General features: G+C 38.2%; 1 protein-coding gene across 6 annotated transcripts in view; it reads right to left on the reverse strand.

Moving 5' to 3' along the window:
- RANBP17 (RAN binding protein 17) overlaps positions 1-20,772 on the reverse strand; it is a 159,040-nt gene that overhangs the window by 119,298 nt on the left and 18,970 nt on the right. For all 6 annotated transcript variants that reach the window (XM_054079560.1, XM_054079556.1, XM_054079559.1 and 3 more), the window contains 3 exons: positions 18,367-18,560; positions 14,051-14,156; positions 12,361-12,496 (listed from right to left, as the gene is read on the reverse strand). In XM_054079560.1, the coding sequence (XP_053935535.1) occupies positions 12,361-12,496; positions 14,051-14,156; positions 18,367-18,560 (436 nt within the window). The remainder of the gene's footprint in view (positions 1-12,360; positions 12,497-14,050; positions 14,157-18,366; positions 18,561-20,772) is intronic.

Here is a 20,772-nt window from a genome sequence, read left to right on the forward strand (position 1 = left end):
CTAGGATGTTACTGTTTTGTTCTTTTTTGACAGATGTACTTATCGTGTTATTTTGCATATCTTTCCCCTCCGAATTACACAAATAAGCAATAAGCAATTTCATAATTAAGTTTAACTTGAGTCATAAAAATTGCCGTAGTCTAATATTAAAGAATTATCCACTCTGCTTTGAACTCTGATGGTTAATTTACTTACTGCAAAGCCTAGGAAATTAATTCATTAAACTCCTTAAATAATGAGTATGTGAGGCCAACATACAGCAACAAACCCAATATATTTCAGATGAGTAAGTCACTAGATAGCCTAGGATTTTTTTCCCCAAGATTCTGTACCTGCTACATTGGAATGGATTATACAGCACAAGAGGAAAGGTCCAGCAGTTAGAAGGTACGTGGAGAAGATAATTTGCTTGAGGTGAAACAATAACCAAATTATTAAACAAAGAACATAATCAATACAGTAAATACAAACAATACAATAAGAATGAAGTCATATTTAGTGACACGGACAGAAAACACAAGCAGTGCCATTACAACAGAGTCCAGTTAAAGACAAAATAGAGGCGAGTAAGTAAAAAAGTAGGTGCACACAAAAGCAAAATCTGAAACTACTTTTGTAAAACAGAAGAAGGAATTATATTAGGTTATATCAGGTAAAAATCACTAAGCAATGTAATAGCTCCTCTCTGCTACAAGAACTTGAAATACCCTTGTATTCAAAAGAAGATGAAAACTGCTTGAAAGATTGATTCTCTTTGAGATTTAGCCTGCCATCAGCATCCCCTAAATACCAATTTCTGCAACAAGTAAGCAAACTAAACAAACTAACCACTATCACTCGTGTACCAAGGGAATAGAACAGAAAATTAATTGATGCAAACACTTAAGGGTCAACTACTACTGCAGCTACTTTGCCTGTAAAAACAAAATATGAAAAAAGTGCATTTCATTATAGATCAAAACAACTCCACATGTGTGGAATCATTTACAGGTGACTTAGCCTAGTTTTTAACTATCCATCCAACCTCACGGGAAATTTCAGGTTCTTCTGTCAGCATAAACACTAGAAATTTTCAGAAAGCAAATCCCTGAGCAGACTCAGTCTCATTCCCCTTTAAAAGATACTTGTAACATGGCTAGGAAGGTCTTTCCTTATTCTCTTCTTAGCATGCAACAAGTGTTTTTTGAGTTAAAACGCTATACTAAGTTGTCTGAAATATAATTCTACTATAAGAAAAATCAATCCTGTTTGCAGCATCTTGTGACACAGCGCACCACCGTTTTAGCAGCTTTTTGCTGTTATCACAGCTTCTCTCTTCTCCTGTCACCAGTTTGGGTTGTTCTGGGCACTTGCTATTAGAGAAACAGTAGTCTCTCTCAAATCACCAATTATACTCACATCAGATAACCCAGTAACATATTTGCCAAACATTTAAGAAGTAAATACTTTGGAGTGGAAGGAGGATTATTTTTTAAGTCCACAAGTGACAGCCTCAATTCTGAAGCCTTTAAATATTAGTTTACAAATATTGCTTATAGCTTAATAGCATCATAGACATAACTTCACAAAGATATTGGCTCTAGACAGTAATTATATCCTCAGCCTAATGTTGCAGTTAATGGACATACACATTTCAATGATAATTGCAATGCCTGAACATGATAATGTGCCTTTATTAGCAGCTACAAAATAAAGCTCGGTTACAGCCGAGTGCAGAACTGAACGACGCTAATGATTTATTTTTAAGACTGCCTGATTTGTGTTATAAAATTCTAAAATAAAATAGCACAGCACATAAAACAGTGCTTTAATTGCAAACGTGATTAAATAAAATCTATATAAAGATTCATGCAGGTTTTAGTTGTCATGAGCAAGGAGCCAAAAGGTAACACGTCAGTAAGATAAAGGTGTAGGTAACAGAACAGCAAATACATTGCACTAGAGAAAAAGAAAAAACGAGAATTTAAGGATTTAAAGATTTTAAACAGCACTGCAAGAAAAGGAAGAAGACTAAGTGTACGTAATGCAAAATTTGGGAAAAGAGAAAGTAGAACAAATATTCCCCAAGCAAATGCAGAAGAGAAAGTGCTGTACAGTCCAAGAGTAAAAACATTGATTCCTGCATAAAATCACCAAGGAAAAAAAAGGCAGAATTAAGGAGATGGAAAATGAAGAACACTACAATTCTACCTGATGAGGAAACCCACATTTGATGACTCTGTGAAGCTCGTGTTGTTTATGTTCTGATAGGTTCTTTGCGGTACAGAATTTCCAAGTAACAGAGAAATTCAATAAAGAAATTTCTAAAAGTAGTTAAAGAACAGGCCTTGCATATTTTGATTTAAAGTTTGCCAAGGCATCGTGATTAAGAATTGCCGTCTAGTCCCACGAATTTGCATGTCACAGATTCTGCCTCACATGGTTTTTGTTTGTTGTTGTGCTAACTTAAAAACAGAAATTCAAAAAATCCTGCACTAAGTAAAGAATCCTTCAAAGCATTATATTTCTTCAAAGGAAATGCAATTGCTTTTCACATGAAGAAAAATGGTTGTCAATGCAAGCCACAATCCAGAATTAAAAATAACCATACATTTTTATAAACAATGGCACAATTAATTTAGCTTATCTAATCTTTAGGCAATTAAATAAGTTCAAATACTAGTTTAGGAATATTTGCTGAACATTCTTTCTGCTCCCGGAAGGATAGGAAGCATCATAGAAAATATGAAAAGATTTCTGCCTGAGTAACATTTATTGAGTAAATCTTCTGTAACTCCTCAACTTGCTAGGAATCAGTAAGGCAGCCGAGATGTCGGAGCCTTGAAAAGAACCAAAGTAATTCATATATGTATGAAGCAACTCTTCTTTTCTGAGGACTACAATCAAAACCACACACTTTTGTTCAAAAAACCCGATGAATCGTGAACACTGCACTGCTACAAGCCAGACTGGCAACTTCCATCCCACAAAAAGATCCTACGTTTAAAAGCCGGAGCTATAGATGTGACTAATTTTGTGGTTGCCTCCATGCTGGACAACAGTTACTTAGTTCAAGGAACATTAAATGTTCTCATCTCATTTTTGCTCTTTAAAGCTTTAGAAACAAGATTTTTCTTTAAAGGCATGACTAAAAGGCTTTTGATAGTGATTTCCCACAGCCTCCTCCTAGGGACGTGGACACAATCTGGTCTAGACGAGTGGTCCACGTGGTAGGTGGGGAGCCGGCTGACAGGCTACATCCAGAGGGTGGTGGTTAACAGCACCATCTCAAACTGGCAACCAGTCACAAGTGGGGTCTCCCAAGGATCCACACTGGCCCCAGTGCAGTTCAGAATCTTCATAAGTGATCTGGGTGGTGGGATCAAATGTATCCTGATGAAGTTTACTGAGTGGAGAAGTAGACACTTCGGAAGGGAGAGCCACCAGGCAGGAAGACGTGGATGGGCTGGAAGAGTGGGTAAACAAGAGCCTTCTGAAGTTCAACAAGGACAAGTGTAAGGCTTCAAAATAATAATGCAGGGCTGGAGCACAGGCTGGGATGTACCCAGTGAAAGAGCTGCTCTATGTTGAGTGACCTGGAGGTCCTGTGGGGGCAAACAGTGTGCTGCTGAGGCACAGAAAGTCAACAGGATGCTGGGCTGCATCCACAGGGGCATCACCCACAGAAGGAAAGTCATTATTGCACTCTACTCAGCACCTGTTAAGCCCCACCTGGAATATCATGCTTGGTATCGGTAACGCTATAGAAAAAAAGACGTGGACAGGCTGGAGAGGGTCCGAGAGGGGCCACAAAGAGGATCAAGGGACTGGGAAGCCTGCTATGTGAGGAAAGGCTGAGAGAACTGGGTTTGTTCAGCCTTGAGAAAAGCAGGGTGAGGGGAGAACCTTATCACCATGTTTCAGCATTTAAAGGGTGGCTACAAAGAGCATGGAGATATCCTTTTTTTGGAGGAGTCACATGGAAAAGGCAAGGGGTAATGGGTACAAGTTACTCCTGCGGAGACCTTGGGTCCTGACTGGACCCAAGAGGAAATCTTATCAAGATGAGAACAATGAGCCATTGAATCAATCTCCCCAGGGAAGTGGTGGATCCCCCAACACTGGGCATTTTCAAGATTCAGCTGCACAGCATACTGGGCCATCTTGTCTAGACCATGCTTTTGTCAACAAAGGTTGGACCAGTAGATGTTTGAGGTCCCTTCCAACCTAGTATACTCTGATTCTTGAAATGCTCAGCAATTACTTGTCAAATAATACAACTGTATTTGTCCACTTCAGTCTTATCTTTCCCAGCATTCTGACCATAATGAATGCTGAGTGCATGCAAAATGCTTGAAATCACTTTGAAATTTAAGCTGGTACCTTGCAACCTCTGAAGTTGTGTATGTAACTGTAGTATCTTACTTGCTCTATTTTAAAGCTAAAAAGCTTTAGGAGAAAAAAAACCATTAATAAGATTTCTCACAGTGTTTGCATCAGCTCTGCAGATTGGACAAAAATCTGCAATACTTCGATCACACAACACAGTATCATCTTCTTAATTTGATTCCTGTACTAGCAATTATATTCTATTTAATTCAGCATGGACTGTTACATGAATTTGGAAGCTTTTATAACCAGCACTGACGTTCCTTTCCTGCTCATGCAGCCACAGAGGGAAGAGTATGTGCAGCCTCAAAAGGAAAAGACTTTTGCAGCAGCACCTATTGAAGCTTTTCATCAGTACCAGATGGATCCAAGCCTCACTGAACTCAATCCTTGCTTTCTTTTCCTAGATGATCTGCAAGGAGATGGGATGAGATCAGTGCAGTAACTATGAAAAGAGTGAAAATGAGATGCGGCCCACTGAAGGGAAGAATACCAATGACAATATCTTCCTCCTGAAACAACTATTCTTTGTTCTTCCTAGAACATGCCACAGAAATAAGTTGTACCCAATTCTCTCTATGATGCTTCCTTAACAAACTCTAAATGTTAAACTTAAATGAGAGGCATTTCATGCAATCCGAAAAATATTCAGTTCAATTAAAAATAATTGATGCATGGTGAAATAATTCTTCCCAAAGCTGCTGTAAAATCTTCAAAAAATAAAGCTACTTAATAATTTTCATCTCCTACAGGCTAGAGAGAAGCATTATTGCATATTAAAAATTGGAGTGTGGTTTTCCCAGAGGTAAAAGAAAGTTATTAAAACAACCTATTTATTGTTGATATAACTATCCATTTGTGCTACACAAAAAGTAACAATTTCAGTACATTAAAAGAAAAGCTAATTAAGGCATAATTAGTATTTTCTATGTTTTGATAATTAAGGGTTAGTTGGCTATTTCTTTTCAAATTTCAATTTGATGTACCCCAACAATGCCTTTAATGAGCAGCTAACACTATTGAATCCCTGATGGCTGAGGAGTTTAGTGACCACTACTACATTACTTCCATTTATCACTGCCTCTTTACCTATAAATTAAAGTAGCCCTGTAGCTATGTTGATCTACTTTATATCAATTTCTTCATCCATATCAGCTGAATATGTATGGCATTAACCTCATTTACCAGTTTGGAAAAGCTGAATTAAAATGAGATCTAATTTCTAGTGCACAGAACAATTTCAAAACTGGCTGCTAATTTCCAGCACCTGTCAGTGTTGTGATCTTCACGTCCTCATAATGAAATAAAACAGTATATACATTTTACAGCTCAGAAAATGATAATCATTCATAAGTGTTAAGAGATCATTAATCACGGAGATGCTAGGACTATGAGACGCACATAGATCAACACCTTCACTTGCAAGATCTCCACTAAAGCCAACAGGACTGCTGCAGATCTCTGGCTCTTACACTGCGCAGGGTGAAAAGGAGCCACGTACTGCATAACTACATAGTTCTTTCTCTTTTTTTTTTTTTTTTCCTTTGCTAGGTCATGCTTCTGTATCTGCAGGCAAGCTAATAAAACAAATATACATATGCTGAATAAATACCAACATAACCCAAGTCAGCAGAAAGCAAGCATGTTACACATTAGAGACAAGCTTGTGTTCTGTGGTTAGATGATACCTGGTTACACGCAATTTTTGCTCTCAAACAACATAGCGCAAGGAAATTATATTCTTTCCTTCCCTCTAAACACTCGGTAGTCTAAATTCTAAACCCTCCAGATACGTTTTATCATAATGCAGGTACTACTTCATACGCCAAATCTATAATCTAAAAGCTTTAAAGACACATAGATGCAATCCTAAGTGCTAATACAGTAACTTCTTTAGATTATATATGAAATACGTGCAGGATACAGTAAGAAATCCCATTTGCATTCTCCCACCCTACTTAATAACCATGCTTCAACCTGTATTTGTAAAGGCTTTTAATGAAATATTGATCCATACTTGTACTTCCTTCCTCATTCCCACCTGCCCCAGCTTGAAAACCAGACTAGATTCTCCAGGTTACTCAACTGAAGCATCTTAGGAAGGTGACAGCTCTATCTCTTCACACGTATGGTGGGCTGTTTCAACAGAAGAGTTGGAATTCTAACTCCTGCTTTTCTACCTTGGGTCACTATCATTATTACTTAAAGCTGTGGCAAAAGGGAAGCCGGGCTAGCTGGCACGCTTTGGCACCAGTGATCTTCCCTTCTAGAAGTAGCCCTCAAACCAGAGCCAGCTGGTAGAGATTAAAACTACCTCTAGCCTTCTCTGAAGGCATGCAGGGCTGCTGTTTGATGAGAAACAGCAGATCAGGGAATCATTAATTGCTTCACAGCGGAGCAAATAGTTTACCTAAACTATTACACTTTAACTAACAAATTCTTTTCAATATACAAAACAAACACCGACCTCGCAAGCACAACTATTCTGGTTAAGATTATGGGTGGGATCCCTTAAAGACTGCTCTGCATAAAAAAGCTGAAAACAGAACTCCAGAAATCATCTGTCATCACACTCTGTTAGAGAGCAGAGCTCAGGCTCAAACACTCGCTACTACTGATAGTGTTTTCAGCACACTAACACAGGAAAAGGTTTCAGGTTTGACCTCTGTGTTTAGGAATGGTAACAGCAAATCCAAGGGATAATTCCAGCTAAACAGCGCCACATGCTGTAGAAAGTAAAGAAGGCAAGGGCAAAATTAAGGTAAAATACTCAATCTCAGTTAGAAAGCCACAAAAACACCAGATTGTAAATAAGTGACATGATAGATACTTCTATATTCTGATTCTAGACCCTACTTAACACTTATTAATCGCATTAATATCTTTAGTGGAATTCCTTTCTTACATATAAAATCAGTGTAATTGCCTACTAAATATTTCTATCACAAAATATTTAACAACTAAAAACATCCCCCCAAAAAACCTGACAATGCAATGGAACTAATGATAAAAAGAACCATACTCCTGTATGCATACATTTTTCAAGAGCGCGCTATTAGAATAAGTCTTTAATCAAACCTATCTTTTTTATAAAATCGTTCTAAGGTGTACAGATATAAAAAAGTGAACACTTAAAAGTGTCAGGACTCTAGATTATAACGAGCCTTGGTGTGACACATGTTTCAAGTACCAGATACAATTCTAAGTTAATGTAAGCATTTTTAGTAATTAACTGAGCTAAACTGAATTTCCGTGGGCAAAACTCACGCAGCTGCTTACAGCTTGATTTACTCTTGGCAGTATCTCCATACCAATTAGAGATGGCCGGAGAGCCAAGTACGCCTGCCCAGACCTTCAGCTGCTGATCCAGCCTCTCCCAGTGGGAGCTGGGAATAGGTGTAGTCTGAACTACTCTAGGGAAGGCTTATGAACCCCTCCTTGTGCCTTTCCCTCCTCCCCACGTTGACGTGTCTGGAAGCACGAAAAGGTCCAGGCTAGCAAGTCTGGTCTTTTTATCCTTGTTTAGCCTAAATCAGTGTCCTGAATGCCAAACTGCTGAACTATACTATCTGTGTTAACGCATACACTCTGCAACAACACAGTGTTCAAGCACAAGGAGCAGACCTCAGGATCCGGTCTACCAGCCTAAGCACTTCCATGGAACTCGGGAAGCACCTGGTCATTGAGTGGCAGCTCTGCTCTAATTCACACAAAAAAGGCAGCTAAAACCCACCCTTAGCACCCCAACTTATTTTTCGTACTTGCCATGGGAAGTTACGCAGCTGAGCAGGATGTCACAGGTCTCCCTGAACTGCAGGCTATCCAGTGAAATGCCCGCCTGTGGCTGGATAACTAAAAAGAGACCTTCCTTAGCATGGAAAAACAAGGAGTGAACTCCTGTTTTGAGCTGGAAAAGGAGTCAGTCTCCTCTGCCAACTCTCCATGTTCAAAGACACTGTAACTCCTGTCACTCCTGGTACTCTTTTTACTTTTTAAATGGCTGTAAAGAGTTACTTAAAACATGTCAGGCTAAAATAATGTCCCGACATAACAGGAAAATCACTTATCAGTGGCAGGGCAACATAACAACACATATCAGAGGGCACATTCCTCCTAAACGTGTTTTTCAGCCAACAACCATGACAGATTATAACAGTCTTACTAGAAAGCATGAGATTAGATCAGCAGGACTTCTGGTTTATCCTCCACTTTATGGAAGAAAGGATTAAGCATACCTGGACATAAACCAAAAGAGCCCACAGCATCTCAGGCACTATGCATCAGTACTCCCTTGCTGGCCTGGTTAAAACACTTTCCTTAAGTCTTCCTTGCTAGAAATGAAGCCAAAAGCATTCTGACTTTCCCTTGAAGGGCAATGAAAACATCTGATCACCAGCTTTTCTAAAATGACTCCTGACAACCTTGACTTTTGTCCAACCTCACTGTTCCATTTGCTAAACTGACCCAGAGCAGCATCTTCTGCATCTGATTTGCGGTGTTGCACTTTCCCATTTGTCCAATTTTCTCAAAAGTGGGGTGCCCAAAATTGGACACATTATTCCATCTGAAGCCCAGTCAGAACTAAATATTCAGAACTGGATAAGAAATTCCACCTCCTGATAAAATATTCCTACTACTACATCCACAAAGATATATTTTTTTGTGTGCAGACCCAACGCATACCCTTGAGTTACGCCTGCTTGTAACACACTCATCTTCCCAGCATCTTCTGAAACAACAATGCCTGCTCCGAGATTTCCCAGAGGTAGCTCTAAGTGGGATTTTTCATTCCTAAGCATGGTGTTTCGCCAACATTTTAAACTTTCAGCTTATTTCTCCAGCTTATACGGATCCTTCTGAATTCAAATCCCGTCCCCTGTGATCACATTTCCTCCCAGTCTGGTGTCACTTGCAAATGTAAATAAATCATTGTGTAGTTGTTGGTATGTTAAAAATATTGCAAAGGAAAAGTCTCATTCCAAACAGCAATGTTTTCTCTAATAAATAACATGTGTTTGATGTCAAGAATCAGATTTCAGTGCAATATCACACCACTTACAGCAGCAGCACATGACAATAACGCCAGAGCCGTCACAGAGAGAAGCGCAGACTGTGATTTCAGTGAAGTGCAGCACGGTGCTCTCTTTCAGCCAACTTATTTTCTACCACCCTGCCAGCATCCAAATCAGCAATATGCCACAAAAAGATGACTCTATGAAGGTTAAGGCATATCAGCATTAAAACAACGTATGCATTGATAGACAAACAGATCTTAATAGTGCTGTACAGTACCTGAGAATCCAGGCTCGTATTCAACAGAAATGTGATATATGTCTTTATCAAAAGGTCTATCTGATCCAAATGACAGAATCTCGATGTATTATTTTTGTATTGGAAATTAATATATTTGTAGTACCATTATAAGTATCATGGAAAAGATCTCCAAGGTTTTGCTGTTCTTTCTTAGACAGCAAGCCCCAGTGGACCATTTAATAAGAATGCATTACTTTACCTAGCCAATTCCCTTTTTCCGTAATGAGTTTGCTATTATTATATGCACATACTTAAGAATATGAGCTAATTAATAAACAAAATTTGTATATTTATATAGAAGACCTTTTCTACAATTTCATTAGACTGTTCAGCCTTCTCTAATCATCATCTGTGTTCTGTATGCAAGCATGTGATCAAATGGATGAATATTCTTAGAAATTATTTCAGCACGGCAGAAGCACGCAGAATTTCCATTATCCATTCTGTAAATAAAATAATTCAAGCAATTCTGAATATTTATATAAAACTGTATTAACTTAGTCATTTGATGTATGCCTGACTTTTCTGCTTCCAAGCGAGAGCCTTTTTATTGCATATTTGTAGATAGCTGCCAGCAAGACACAGTACCAGAGGATTTACAACTGTGAGGGTAGAATGCCATCTGCTGCTATCCTTGCTGCTACAGCAGGATAAAACAGAAGAATCACACAAGTGCTGCCTTCTGTCTCTCTCTTAACTGTAAAATGTATACAAACATCTCATTTTGTTTTATTAAAAATTTAAATAAACCACCAAAACTCAGAGCTCAGATGCCTTTACACACAGCTTTTGCTGTAAGATCTGGAAAAATAACGTGATATGGACCATGGGATCCTATCAATGCAAATGAGAGGCTGTTGTATCAGGCTTACTAGAACAAAACAAAAAAGAAAGTGTAATTTGACTGCAAACTAAGTTATGCTGGTACATAATGTAATCAAACCATAAAAAAAAAAGCACTTTGAAAATGCATTTGCAATGAACTATCGAGTTGCTAAACCGGGGCTAGAATTTAGAGACACTCCATGAGCTCCGCGCCATGAAAGCCATGCAAAATTCCCACTTTCCCAGTTTGGTTACATACAAGACACACACCACAAGCAAAGGCAGCATATGGATTATGCCCTAATACTGGTTTGATTAATGTCTGCTGATTGCGGTAGGGGGAAAAATCAAAACAAAACAACACAAACACATTTTCCTAAATTCATCCTACAGTTTTCCCTGTTGTCCTTTCGGTAAAAGTTAATTCCTTCTGTTAAAAGTGCTCCTCAATAAAGCAAATGGAAACATAAAGAGCATTTTTCCCAATAATTAACCATTTAACCTTCCACACGCAATGCAATCGCAGAGGCCGTTTTATGGTTATTCAAAACACCGCGCTGAGCTGGATAAATTCACATCTATTGAATTCTGGTGTAGCTGGCAAGTGTTCAAGTCTTACATGTTTTTTTTCTACTGACAACGCTGCTCCAGGTGATTAACTATAAATAATGCACTGCAGGTTTTCACACACAAATGCTTCATCCAGTTTCCTATAAGGGCTGACATAAAAAGCTTGGCTATACAATCTGCTGCAACAACTTGTTACAGCATCCTATGTATTGACAGGGCTTCACCACAGTTACACCTCAGTCACTCAGAACATAAGGTGAAATCAAACCCCACAAAATCAGATACAAATTAAAAATAATCTGAATTTCAGAACGACAACTACAGTACATCCACGCTGCCTTTGCACTGCCATCAGTAGGGGTTTTGCTAATGAAAAAACACAGGAGCATGAGTACATTTTCACAGCCTCCCTTCTGTTAGTTGGCATTAGAGGAAGGCCCCATATTTAAAAATAACAAATCAGCTTCAACAACTGAAAAGAACACATTGCTTTCATGAAAAAGTAATTCAGTATAGTGTAAAACTTTATTTTTAATGTTAAGTGAGGAACCATTCAATAAAGCTGATGTACAGTTCAAACCTGAAGGTATAAAAGAATTCCTGAGATCAGGACGGTTCACCAGCAGCCAAGGACAGAATACTGCACAAGTAAACCCAAATCTCAGTCACTGTCACAATTCTTGCTAAAGATTTGCTTGGGGCTCCAACAGAATTCTTTCAGCCTTTCTCAAGATCAATTGATCTCATCTTACCAACATTCTCTTTATAACATCTGTATTATGACTGTCCCCTACAGTTAAGGTGAATTAACTGCTGCTTCTTCAAAAATGCATCTTATTTTTCCCTCTTCCCTATTTAAAATGCAGAAAAGCCAAGTAATGTGAGAAATACAGTGGAAACCACATAAATGAGCAACTGTCAAAAGAACAGAACTATTAAAAGAATAAATCTTGTGTACCCAGCTGTGAAATATAACACAATATAGCAGACCCAGCTAAATGTTTGAAATAAAAAATTGAAATGCAAAGTAACCTAAAATTGTGTAATGAACAGAGCTGTTAAAACATTAACTCCTCACACACCAAAATTCCCAAGCATACATGGTAGGATGCCCGTTCAGTTGAACATCACATTAATAAGTTCTCTATCTCTATCTCTATCTCTCTCTCTCGACAACCAGCCAGCAGCCAAACTCCAGAGATTTCAGGTGTAAGATACATTGGCAGGTCAACTTCTGCACAGGCTTTTTGATTTCCAAGGTTGTGGTTTACAGCAAATATTTACCTTTGAGGTGTGCTGAAGCTGGTCTCCCACATATGTTTTACGGAACTGATCCAAGAACCACAGAATTGCCAGTTCTACTTTTTCATTACTGGACTGCGGTAACTGGGCATCCATCAAAGATATCAGCTGAAAAACTCTTAATGACAAAGAGAAATGTGTTCAGGAAGATCTCTCAAATTACATGGTATCATCACAGTTAATTTGTTCAGGAACTCAGCAGCCATTTTTTGTTTGCCTACGGTTCTTCTAGAATTCTGTTTTGTTTAGATGCTCGTTACGCTAATTGACCACTATTAAACATAAAGATTGACATAATGCTTTTCTAATTACTTTGTCGCTTGAAATATTCTCAGATACACAAGCTATACTGCGGTGAGCTTGTAAAATATTTTTCGAGCATCAATTCCAAGATGAAAGAAACAGAAATTTGAGAAGCATGGGTCTCATACTGTGAACACAAGGCAAGAGCTGTTCAGGTTCCCTGGAAATTGAAACTACTGTGCTCAGAAATATGTTCACATATGCAGTCTATAATGCGCTGTCTGCCTTGCTTCTGTCTACTTCTGTCCCTCCTAGAACATCTGAACAAACATGCATTTTCCGACTTAAGTCCTTACTTGGTGTACATCTCCGTATCACCAGGACTGACTTCAGAGAATCAATTTCAGCTTATGTCTGCTAGGAATTTTTTTTTTTTTTTAATAAGGAATATTCCTTTCTTTAATTTGTACGTTCTTCTGCTGCCTATTCCTTGAAATCCTAATCCTCTAGCAATTAAAAAAATTAATTCTCAACTTTTGTCAGTTCTGAAGTATAAAGTCACTGGATTAGGAGTCAGCAGCTACTTCATCTGTAAGCCTGTATATTAAAACCTCTCACTTTTAATAAAAACATAGTGGAAGACTGCTAACACCACAGAGCCCCAGGGTAGATTAGGAAGGCAAGAAACAAAGGAAAAAATGTAAAGCTTTTTATCAAGTTCTAAGTTATATGCACTTTTTCATGTGCTGCCTCGTGGATTTAAATAACAAGATCAAATAAGCACGCCTTTAACACACTTGTGGGTGAGCACAAGGATTAAGGAAGTGTTTGCCACATGTTTTGTATCTGCCACGAGGAATACATGTCATTCACAATAAACTCTACTTCACCTCTTCCCCTGAAACTTGCAGAAAGATGACTCTAGCCTGCACATTTTTAAACCTAAAGCCTCTTTTTTCGTTCCAAGCTCCAGCTTAAAAATAAGTGTAAATTCTCAATGGCTGACCAGCAGTCCTCTGCACTCCTTCACCCACAATAATTAATGAAAAGGAAGTAGTGAAGAACAGCCGCAACCCTCAACTAATAAAATTAACACTTGTATACCAGTATAATGCACAAATGAAAGAAGGTAGCTGCATGGTCACAGCTAAACAGTGCTTATAGTAAGAGACGTATTTGCCTTTAATCTTCTTCCCTTCCTCTGAAATATAGTTTTGAAATTATAGCCTTAATGACTCCTTCTCTGCTCAGGATGATGAAACAGAAAAGACCAAAGCCAGCGAAACAGTCTCAATCCACAGACAGTACAGTCCTTCAGCACCCATCATGCACACAAAATTCAGACAGTTCAATCCAAAATATTTTCCAATTCTAAACATTGCTTAAAAAACCCCAACGAAATAAAGAATTCAAAACAGGCAATACTTACCGACAGGATAATTCTCCATCCATGGCATCGTGTTCATCAGTACTAGTGTATGTTAACCGTCCTCCCACAAAAGCACCCACAAAATAGACAAGCCATGCCAGACGCCCTAGCGTAAAAAAGAAAGAACAGTTAATGATTATAAACTATTATGCTAGTACAATGCACTTCCATAAAGCATCAGCAGTCCCATAAGGCATCAGACCATGGAATGCTGTCAAGAGAATGGTTAGATTTCTTCCTTTTCCAGATTCAAAATCTACCCAGACAAGTGAACTAACAAGAAGTCCTAAGCAGAACTAACAGACAACCTAGAACTGCCTATTAATCTGGATGTGCTTAACAATAAACACAAAACAATTAACCTAAAACACAAATTAAGCAAACCCAGCCTGCTAAGATTAGATACACAACTAATGTAGCATCTGTATTTGCCTGCCACTTCAAGGCATGGCACAATTTCACCAGCAGGGCTGTCAGATCAAACGGTCATAGCATCAGGAATTCATTGGGACTCACTACAATCTACTTGTTTCTTAGTTCTATTTCAAATAAAGAATTCTCTGTAATAATAAACTGTTATCTAAGGTGATCTTTACATAAGAAAATTCTTAAGCCAGACATATTCTTAAAGAAAGGAGTTTGTGAACTACCACATAGATTTGACAGTCTCTGGGGACTGAGAGGGTTTGAAAGACAGACATCCTCCACTTCAAGCCAAGCTGTTGTATCTTCCGATCTTCCAGACTATTTAGCTATCAGTTTCCACTAAAGCACTTACAGGATCCACTGCCAACATCTCTATCAAGTAAAGCACAACTTAAGGATCACAATTTCTGTAAAGCTAAGGTTTTGTAACTCACTCCTTGAGTTTGTGTATGTAGTGTATTTTGTACAAACTTTCAAACAGCAAAATCCTGCTTTATAAATACAGAACTCTTCAGTTTACAAACACTGAACTCAGAAGAGTTCTTTTGGCCTCTCTCTGCTGGAAAAATCACTGCCAGTCTGCAAAACCTGAATTATTTTATTCTCTCGTGCAGAGTAAGGTGGAATAGCTTTGGATTTGACCCACTGGTACCCACTCAAACCACACAGGCTCCTGCTGAAGCTTTTTAAGCTGTGAAACCAGTAACTACTGGTGCCCTTTCTCAGGGAAGATGCAGAATTTTTCTCTAAAGTAGGATCAGAACTAAGACCTGAAAAGTGTACAGACCCGTTAAGACTTCAGGGCAGTGCTAAAGTTTTCTTTCTCAACTGAAATGCACTGAAACTATAGAACAGTGAAGCTTCTTCTAGACTCCATCACCATTTGACAAAATATACTTGGTAATAAATAAAAATGAATTGCTTGAAAGTAATACCACAATGAAGACAACTTGAAAGAAATTCCATGCAGGTTAAACCAAATTATAAACTAGGCTTCTCATTAAGTGAGATACTGACAGAGATTAGGAGATCTTGCCCTCACTTCCAGGACCTCACCAAGCGAGGACAGCGCAACTTACAAGAGTGAAGACAATAACCTGATGAAAAAAGTGTCTTCTATATACACTGTGAAGTTTAACATACACTACAGATAAAGAAATGAAATCAGTTATGACTGCAAAACTTTTTATTTCTATTTCTGCATACATATCAGGACACGCACAGTATCTGCCAAAAGTCCTGAAGTTTTATTTCATGTTTGTTTCATATCTCTGATAAACTTAAGTCTTCATCTACATAACATTAAACTTCACGTAATTTCCCTCATGTTTTGCACTGCTGTACTTTGAAAAACCCAGAACTGAGATAGCACTGAATGCTCTACTTCCTAAAAGCACGTTCAATGAGGAATGATTAATAGTTCCAATGGTGTTCCAATGGCCTGAATCTGGTGATCATACACCACAAGTCATTCTGTTTCAGTCAGAGGTATGCAGTGCAGTGTGGTCTTCACAAAAAAAAGATGCTGACATCAAACATACATGAAAAGAAAATGCAGAGTAGGGAATAACACGCAGATGATGTCAACACAAGTACAGGAAAGCCCTTCTCTCCCAAATGACAGGGGACAGGATAAGTGGGAATGGCCTCAAGCTCCGCCAGGGGAGGTTCAGACTGCGTTACAGGAAAAAATTTTTCACAGAAAGGGTCATCAGGCCCTGGCAGAGGCTGCCCAGGGAGGGGGTGGAGTCCCCATCCCAGGAGATTTTTAAAAGACAGGTAGATAAGGTGCTCAGGGACATGGTTTAGTGGCAGATAATGGTTAGACTCAATGATCCAAGAGGTCTTTTCCAATCTGGCGATTCTATTATTCTATGACTCAGGTTTATCCGAAATCTCACTCTTATTAATAAAAAACTGAAACACCAGAATATGTAATACAGTCCAAGATCTGACACAGGAAACACTTTGTGACAAGGAACAAGTGATGGCTTTTGAGACAAGAGAAGATATGTGAAGAACACTTCCAAATATCTTCTCATATTGTTCCCGCTCCATTCCTAACAATCTGGAAGGATATATCAGCTGTCCTAGAACCAACATATTTCCCTGTTTCGAGACCCGTGCTTCTTCATGAACAGGACACTTCCAAAGGAATCCCACCAGCTATTCACTCAGGACACTAAGAGATTGCAACATCATTAACAAAACACTGAGGAGCTGAAGTGCCTAGGGGAGGAGACACCGCTCAAATTAATTCAGCAGTATCAGTTACTCAGAAATGGCCATGTGAAGGCTGTATCAAAAAGCAATGGAGAAGTGATGGTTCCAAGACCAGAGCCATCACTTTGGTCAATCACATTTTTAAAACATAAATCTGTCTTCCTTTATACAAATTGCAGTTATTTTTCCAACGATAGCCCTCTTCTGTTAGCAAAATATCCATTAAGAGTTATGACTTCTTCCTCTCTTTTATACCTTCACTATTTAAAATTTTCAGTGAATTTGCATTTGCAATTACTGAGGCAGACAACATCTTTTCTTTTAGAAAATAATTATTGCTGTAATAATCTGTAATTATGGTTTATAACAGCAATACTCCCAAAGAAATCAGTCATTACCATAGATCACAAGTAATCATTAACTACTGTTAATGACCCGTTTCTTGGGGATTATTGTTTTAGTAAACCATGACCGCATCACTATTGATACAGAGAGCAAGACAGTATAATAAAATGAGATCTTAATATTACATTAACTTATTTTGTAACATTAAAAGCCATTAAACATCTAAATTTAACTATGTACATCTAGGGTATATAACAGTTATTCTTCAATATGAGCACAAATATTTTGTTTGCAGAAAAGAAACACAATATTTAAACTGCATCAACTATTTTCTAACATGTATCTGCAATCCCCAGAGCACTGACACTGAAAGACTCCAGCTGATGGTGTCCCTTTGGCCCCTCCATGACTGGGGAATGCAGTATAAATCCAGACTGCAGCTGGTCCATGAGATCAGGTCATTAATGGAAACTGTCCCAAACAAAAGTCGATAGGCGCATGGAAGAAAGTGGAATTAATAAAAAGGATAAGAGTAGGTTTTATACAAATTAATGAAAAAATAGCTCCTATGCAGAAGAAAATCAGCACATTCAAACTGTCAACAGAAGAACAAAATAAACCACAAACATTTAATAGCATGCAAAGAAAAAGCTGCATTATACAGTAAGCTGTCTCACCTTTTCAAAACAATGCCACTTATTCATATAAAGATGCAACGGTGTTAAGATAACTACATTAGGAAAGAGCCAGTAGTTATAAAAACAATTTAAGTAAGACACTTAGAAAATTGAAATAGGTATATGAGAAAAAAAAAAGTAAAACCGACTTATTATTTTTACAACTTACACTACAATAGATAATGAGAGTTTCTTGAAAGTTCGGCAATTCATCTTAAGAGAGCTGTATAAAATAAATTAAGGTTTTTAATGTTACAACAATTTTTTTCAAAACAGATAAGTGCAAAAAGAACAAAAGCTTACATCATCGTTTTCAAAAAAACATTCATCAAGTTGCAGCTGGTTCCCGTGAGGGCACCTGAGGCACTAAAATGTTGATTTTCAGAAATTAAAAGTTTTTACAGCTCTCATGCCTATATTCTAAAGATGGAACAAGATGTTAAAACAAATACATCAACGGCCAATGTATCCTATTTAATACAAAGACGACTGGTGAAAATGTGGTGCAAGGTGATTTGGGTCATGAATTCCCAGTTTGAGCAGAGGCTTAGGTATATCTGCCATAAGATCACCACTCTTTTCCATACGCAAGCATATGGTTATTGGCACATAAAACACAGTCTAAAAATTAAATTCAATACTAACCTTCCTGAACTATGATTTCTAATGGATTCCTACTAGAAGAGTGCAATAGTTTTTGGTAGTTTTGTGCATTTTGGTCAAACAACTGTACAAGAAGCGCACAGGTCTTTTCGTATTCACACCTGCTAACTGTGCACAGTTGCTCCAGCTGCTGGAAAACGGTAGCTGCGTCATCCAGTGGATCTTCTAAACCATCTCTGGAACAGAGATAAAAAGTAACCACTTAACCACTGTTGCTTAAAAGCTGGTGCTGTTTTCCCGTTGCTTAAAAGCTGGTGCTGTTTTCCCGTCCAGATCCTGACCACTGAACTGCTGAACAATAAAAGCCTTCACAGCTGGCGAATACAAGACAGACAGACATAGGATCTCATTTTATCATATTACACACATACTCACACACGTCTACACAAGCACAGAACAGCATTTTGTTTGTGCCTTCCTCTTAACACATATTTTAAAATGCAAAGAAGACAGGAGATGAGGTTGGCAGTATGAACACAGAAAGCAAATCCTGAAAAACTACAGCCCACTATGCCTGAACAGAATATTAACAAACAGCACTTTTCTCAGAGGACGATGGGAGGAAAGAGTAGAATACTTAGTAGAAATGCATTTTGCATATTCATCAAATTAAGCACAAGAATATGATATCAAAGTCAACAAGCATGCTTCAGAAGAATTCCATGCAACTGCTTTATAAATTTTTATTTTTCTGTGACCCTGTGGAACGCCTATAACAAAAAGACTGATAGCTCTTGCCAAAAATTGTAACTATATCCCTTTCACAAATCACAATATGAAAGGTTTATTCATCAGAAAGTTATCTTCTTGTTGCATAGCCAACAATCAATGAAAATCCCAATGTTCAAGATGGGCCAAAACAGACCTCCAGTATTTAGAAATATCACAAATAAATAATAATATCGGAAAATTTCTCCTTCAGGTATGTAGAAAAGCATCCTCTTGTAGACCCTTTGAAAAAGAACCATGAGTTCCTCACATATCATTGCTCAAAAGGGAGAACAGCTACGCAACTCTCCCCAAAAGTCAAAAGTGACTTTCCTTTCATGGTTCCAAGCTACTTCCTTCATTGCCTGAAGGACCAGCCGGATGGCTCCTGAATGGAGAGGAACACTATCAGCTATACTGGTTTGTAAGAAAAATGATCATTCCAGAAAACAGGACTTCTTTACAAAGGTATTGATTAAACTCCTTGGAGCAAATTGAAAAAGTCTTATGGAATCAGTTACCAGACAATCCATGATTCTCAAGAGTGGTGTGGATGTCTGATACTCAAGTGTACAGTTGATATTGCTGTCTACAGCAATGCCACAGCTGAGGCTCTTCATCACAGAAGAGAATAAGACAATACCACTGTGGTATACAGATCAGTTGGAGCTAGGAATGGATATGTGCCAACAGCATTACCAAGACCACCTTAATAATGACACATGCTGGTAGACAAGATCATCAGGAATACCCTCATCTTTTCCCTATAGGCTTTTTTTCACTGATTAGAAAGCTTACTCCTCCACAAGGTAGCAAGGGCATCCAGGAGAATCTCATCAGTGCCAAACAAAGAAACCAGATTTTCAGTACTTATGGTGATGCTGATGAAAACAACAGCACATTTCAGTGGACCTGGTGATGCCTGATGGTTTGATGCAGAAGCTCAGCTTCAATTCTGGAAGCAAATATGTAGAGAAGAAAGCTGAGACGTGAAGGTGCAATCCCGATATTCCATTACAGAAAAGCTGAACAGAGAAGACAACTTAAAAATGCCAAAAGAATTAAAGACTGGTTGAGAGAAGGCCCAGGAAAACCGACTGCACTTGCAATTAGATGTTTGCCCTTTCCAGTCCTTGCACTGGAACACTGGAATCTCCCCTAGGTACTGTTAAGTCTTGCTCCCGAGACAATAATAGAGAAGCTGATGATTTTGAACCACTAGGAAGTCAGCCCTTAACATACCTATGGTGATGACATAAGGCAAATAACACCAACTATAGCTTAGTCAGTAAACAGTAAAATGATAGGTTACATGATTTGCAGACAAATTTTGGCTAAACTGTGACAAAAGGACAATGTTGAAGCTGTAGGCACTTCCTCACAGAAACTGAATGTGATATTATCTCAGTAATGTAAAATTGAAAAGGAAAAACAGATGTGGCTTGTTGTGCCACCCTGTAGTCTGACAGGAGATTTATCAGCAGGAATTCATAAAAACCTTTGGAGAAAATTAAATCCTTTCAGTGAACACTTTTTTTTCTTATTTGCTATATTATAGTGTGGACCATAATGTCATTTACTTAGTTCAAAACTTCTTTTTAATGCTTTAAGTTGGCCAATTTCGATATTGCTAGTCTCTATCATGTTCTATCTGTTCTCACCCTTTCTTGTGTGTGAGGT

Source organism: Cuculus canorus, chromosome 14 (genome assembly GCF_017976375.1).
Source record: "Cuculus canorus isolate bCucCan1 chromosome 14, bCucCan1.pri, whole genome shotgun sequence".
In the NCBI taxonomy this organism is placed as follows: Eukaryota; Metazoa; Chordata; class Aves; order Cuculiformes; family Cuculidae; genus Cuculus; species Cuculus canorus.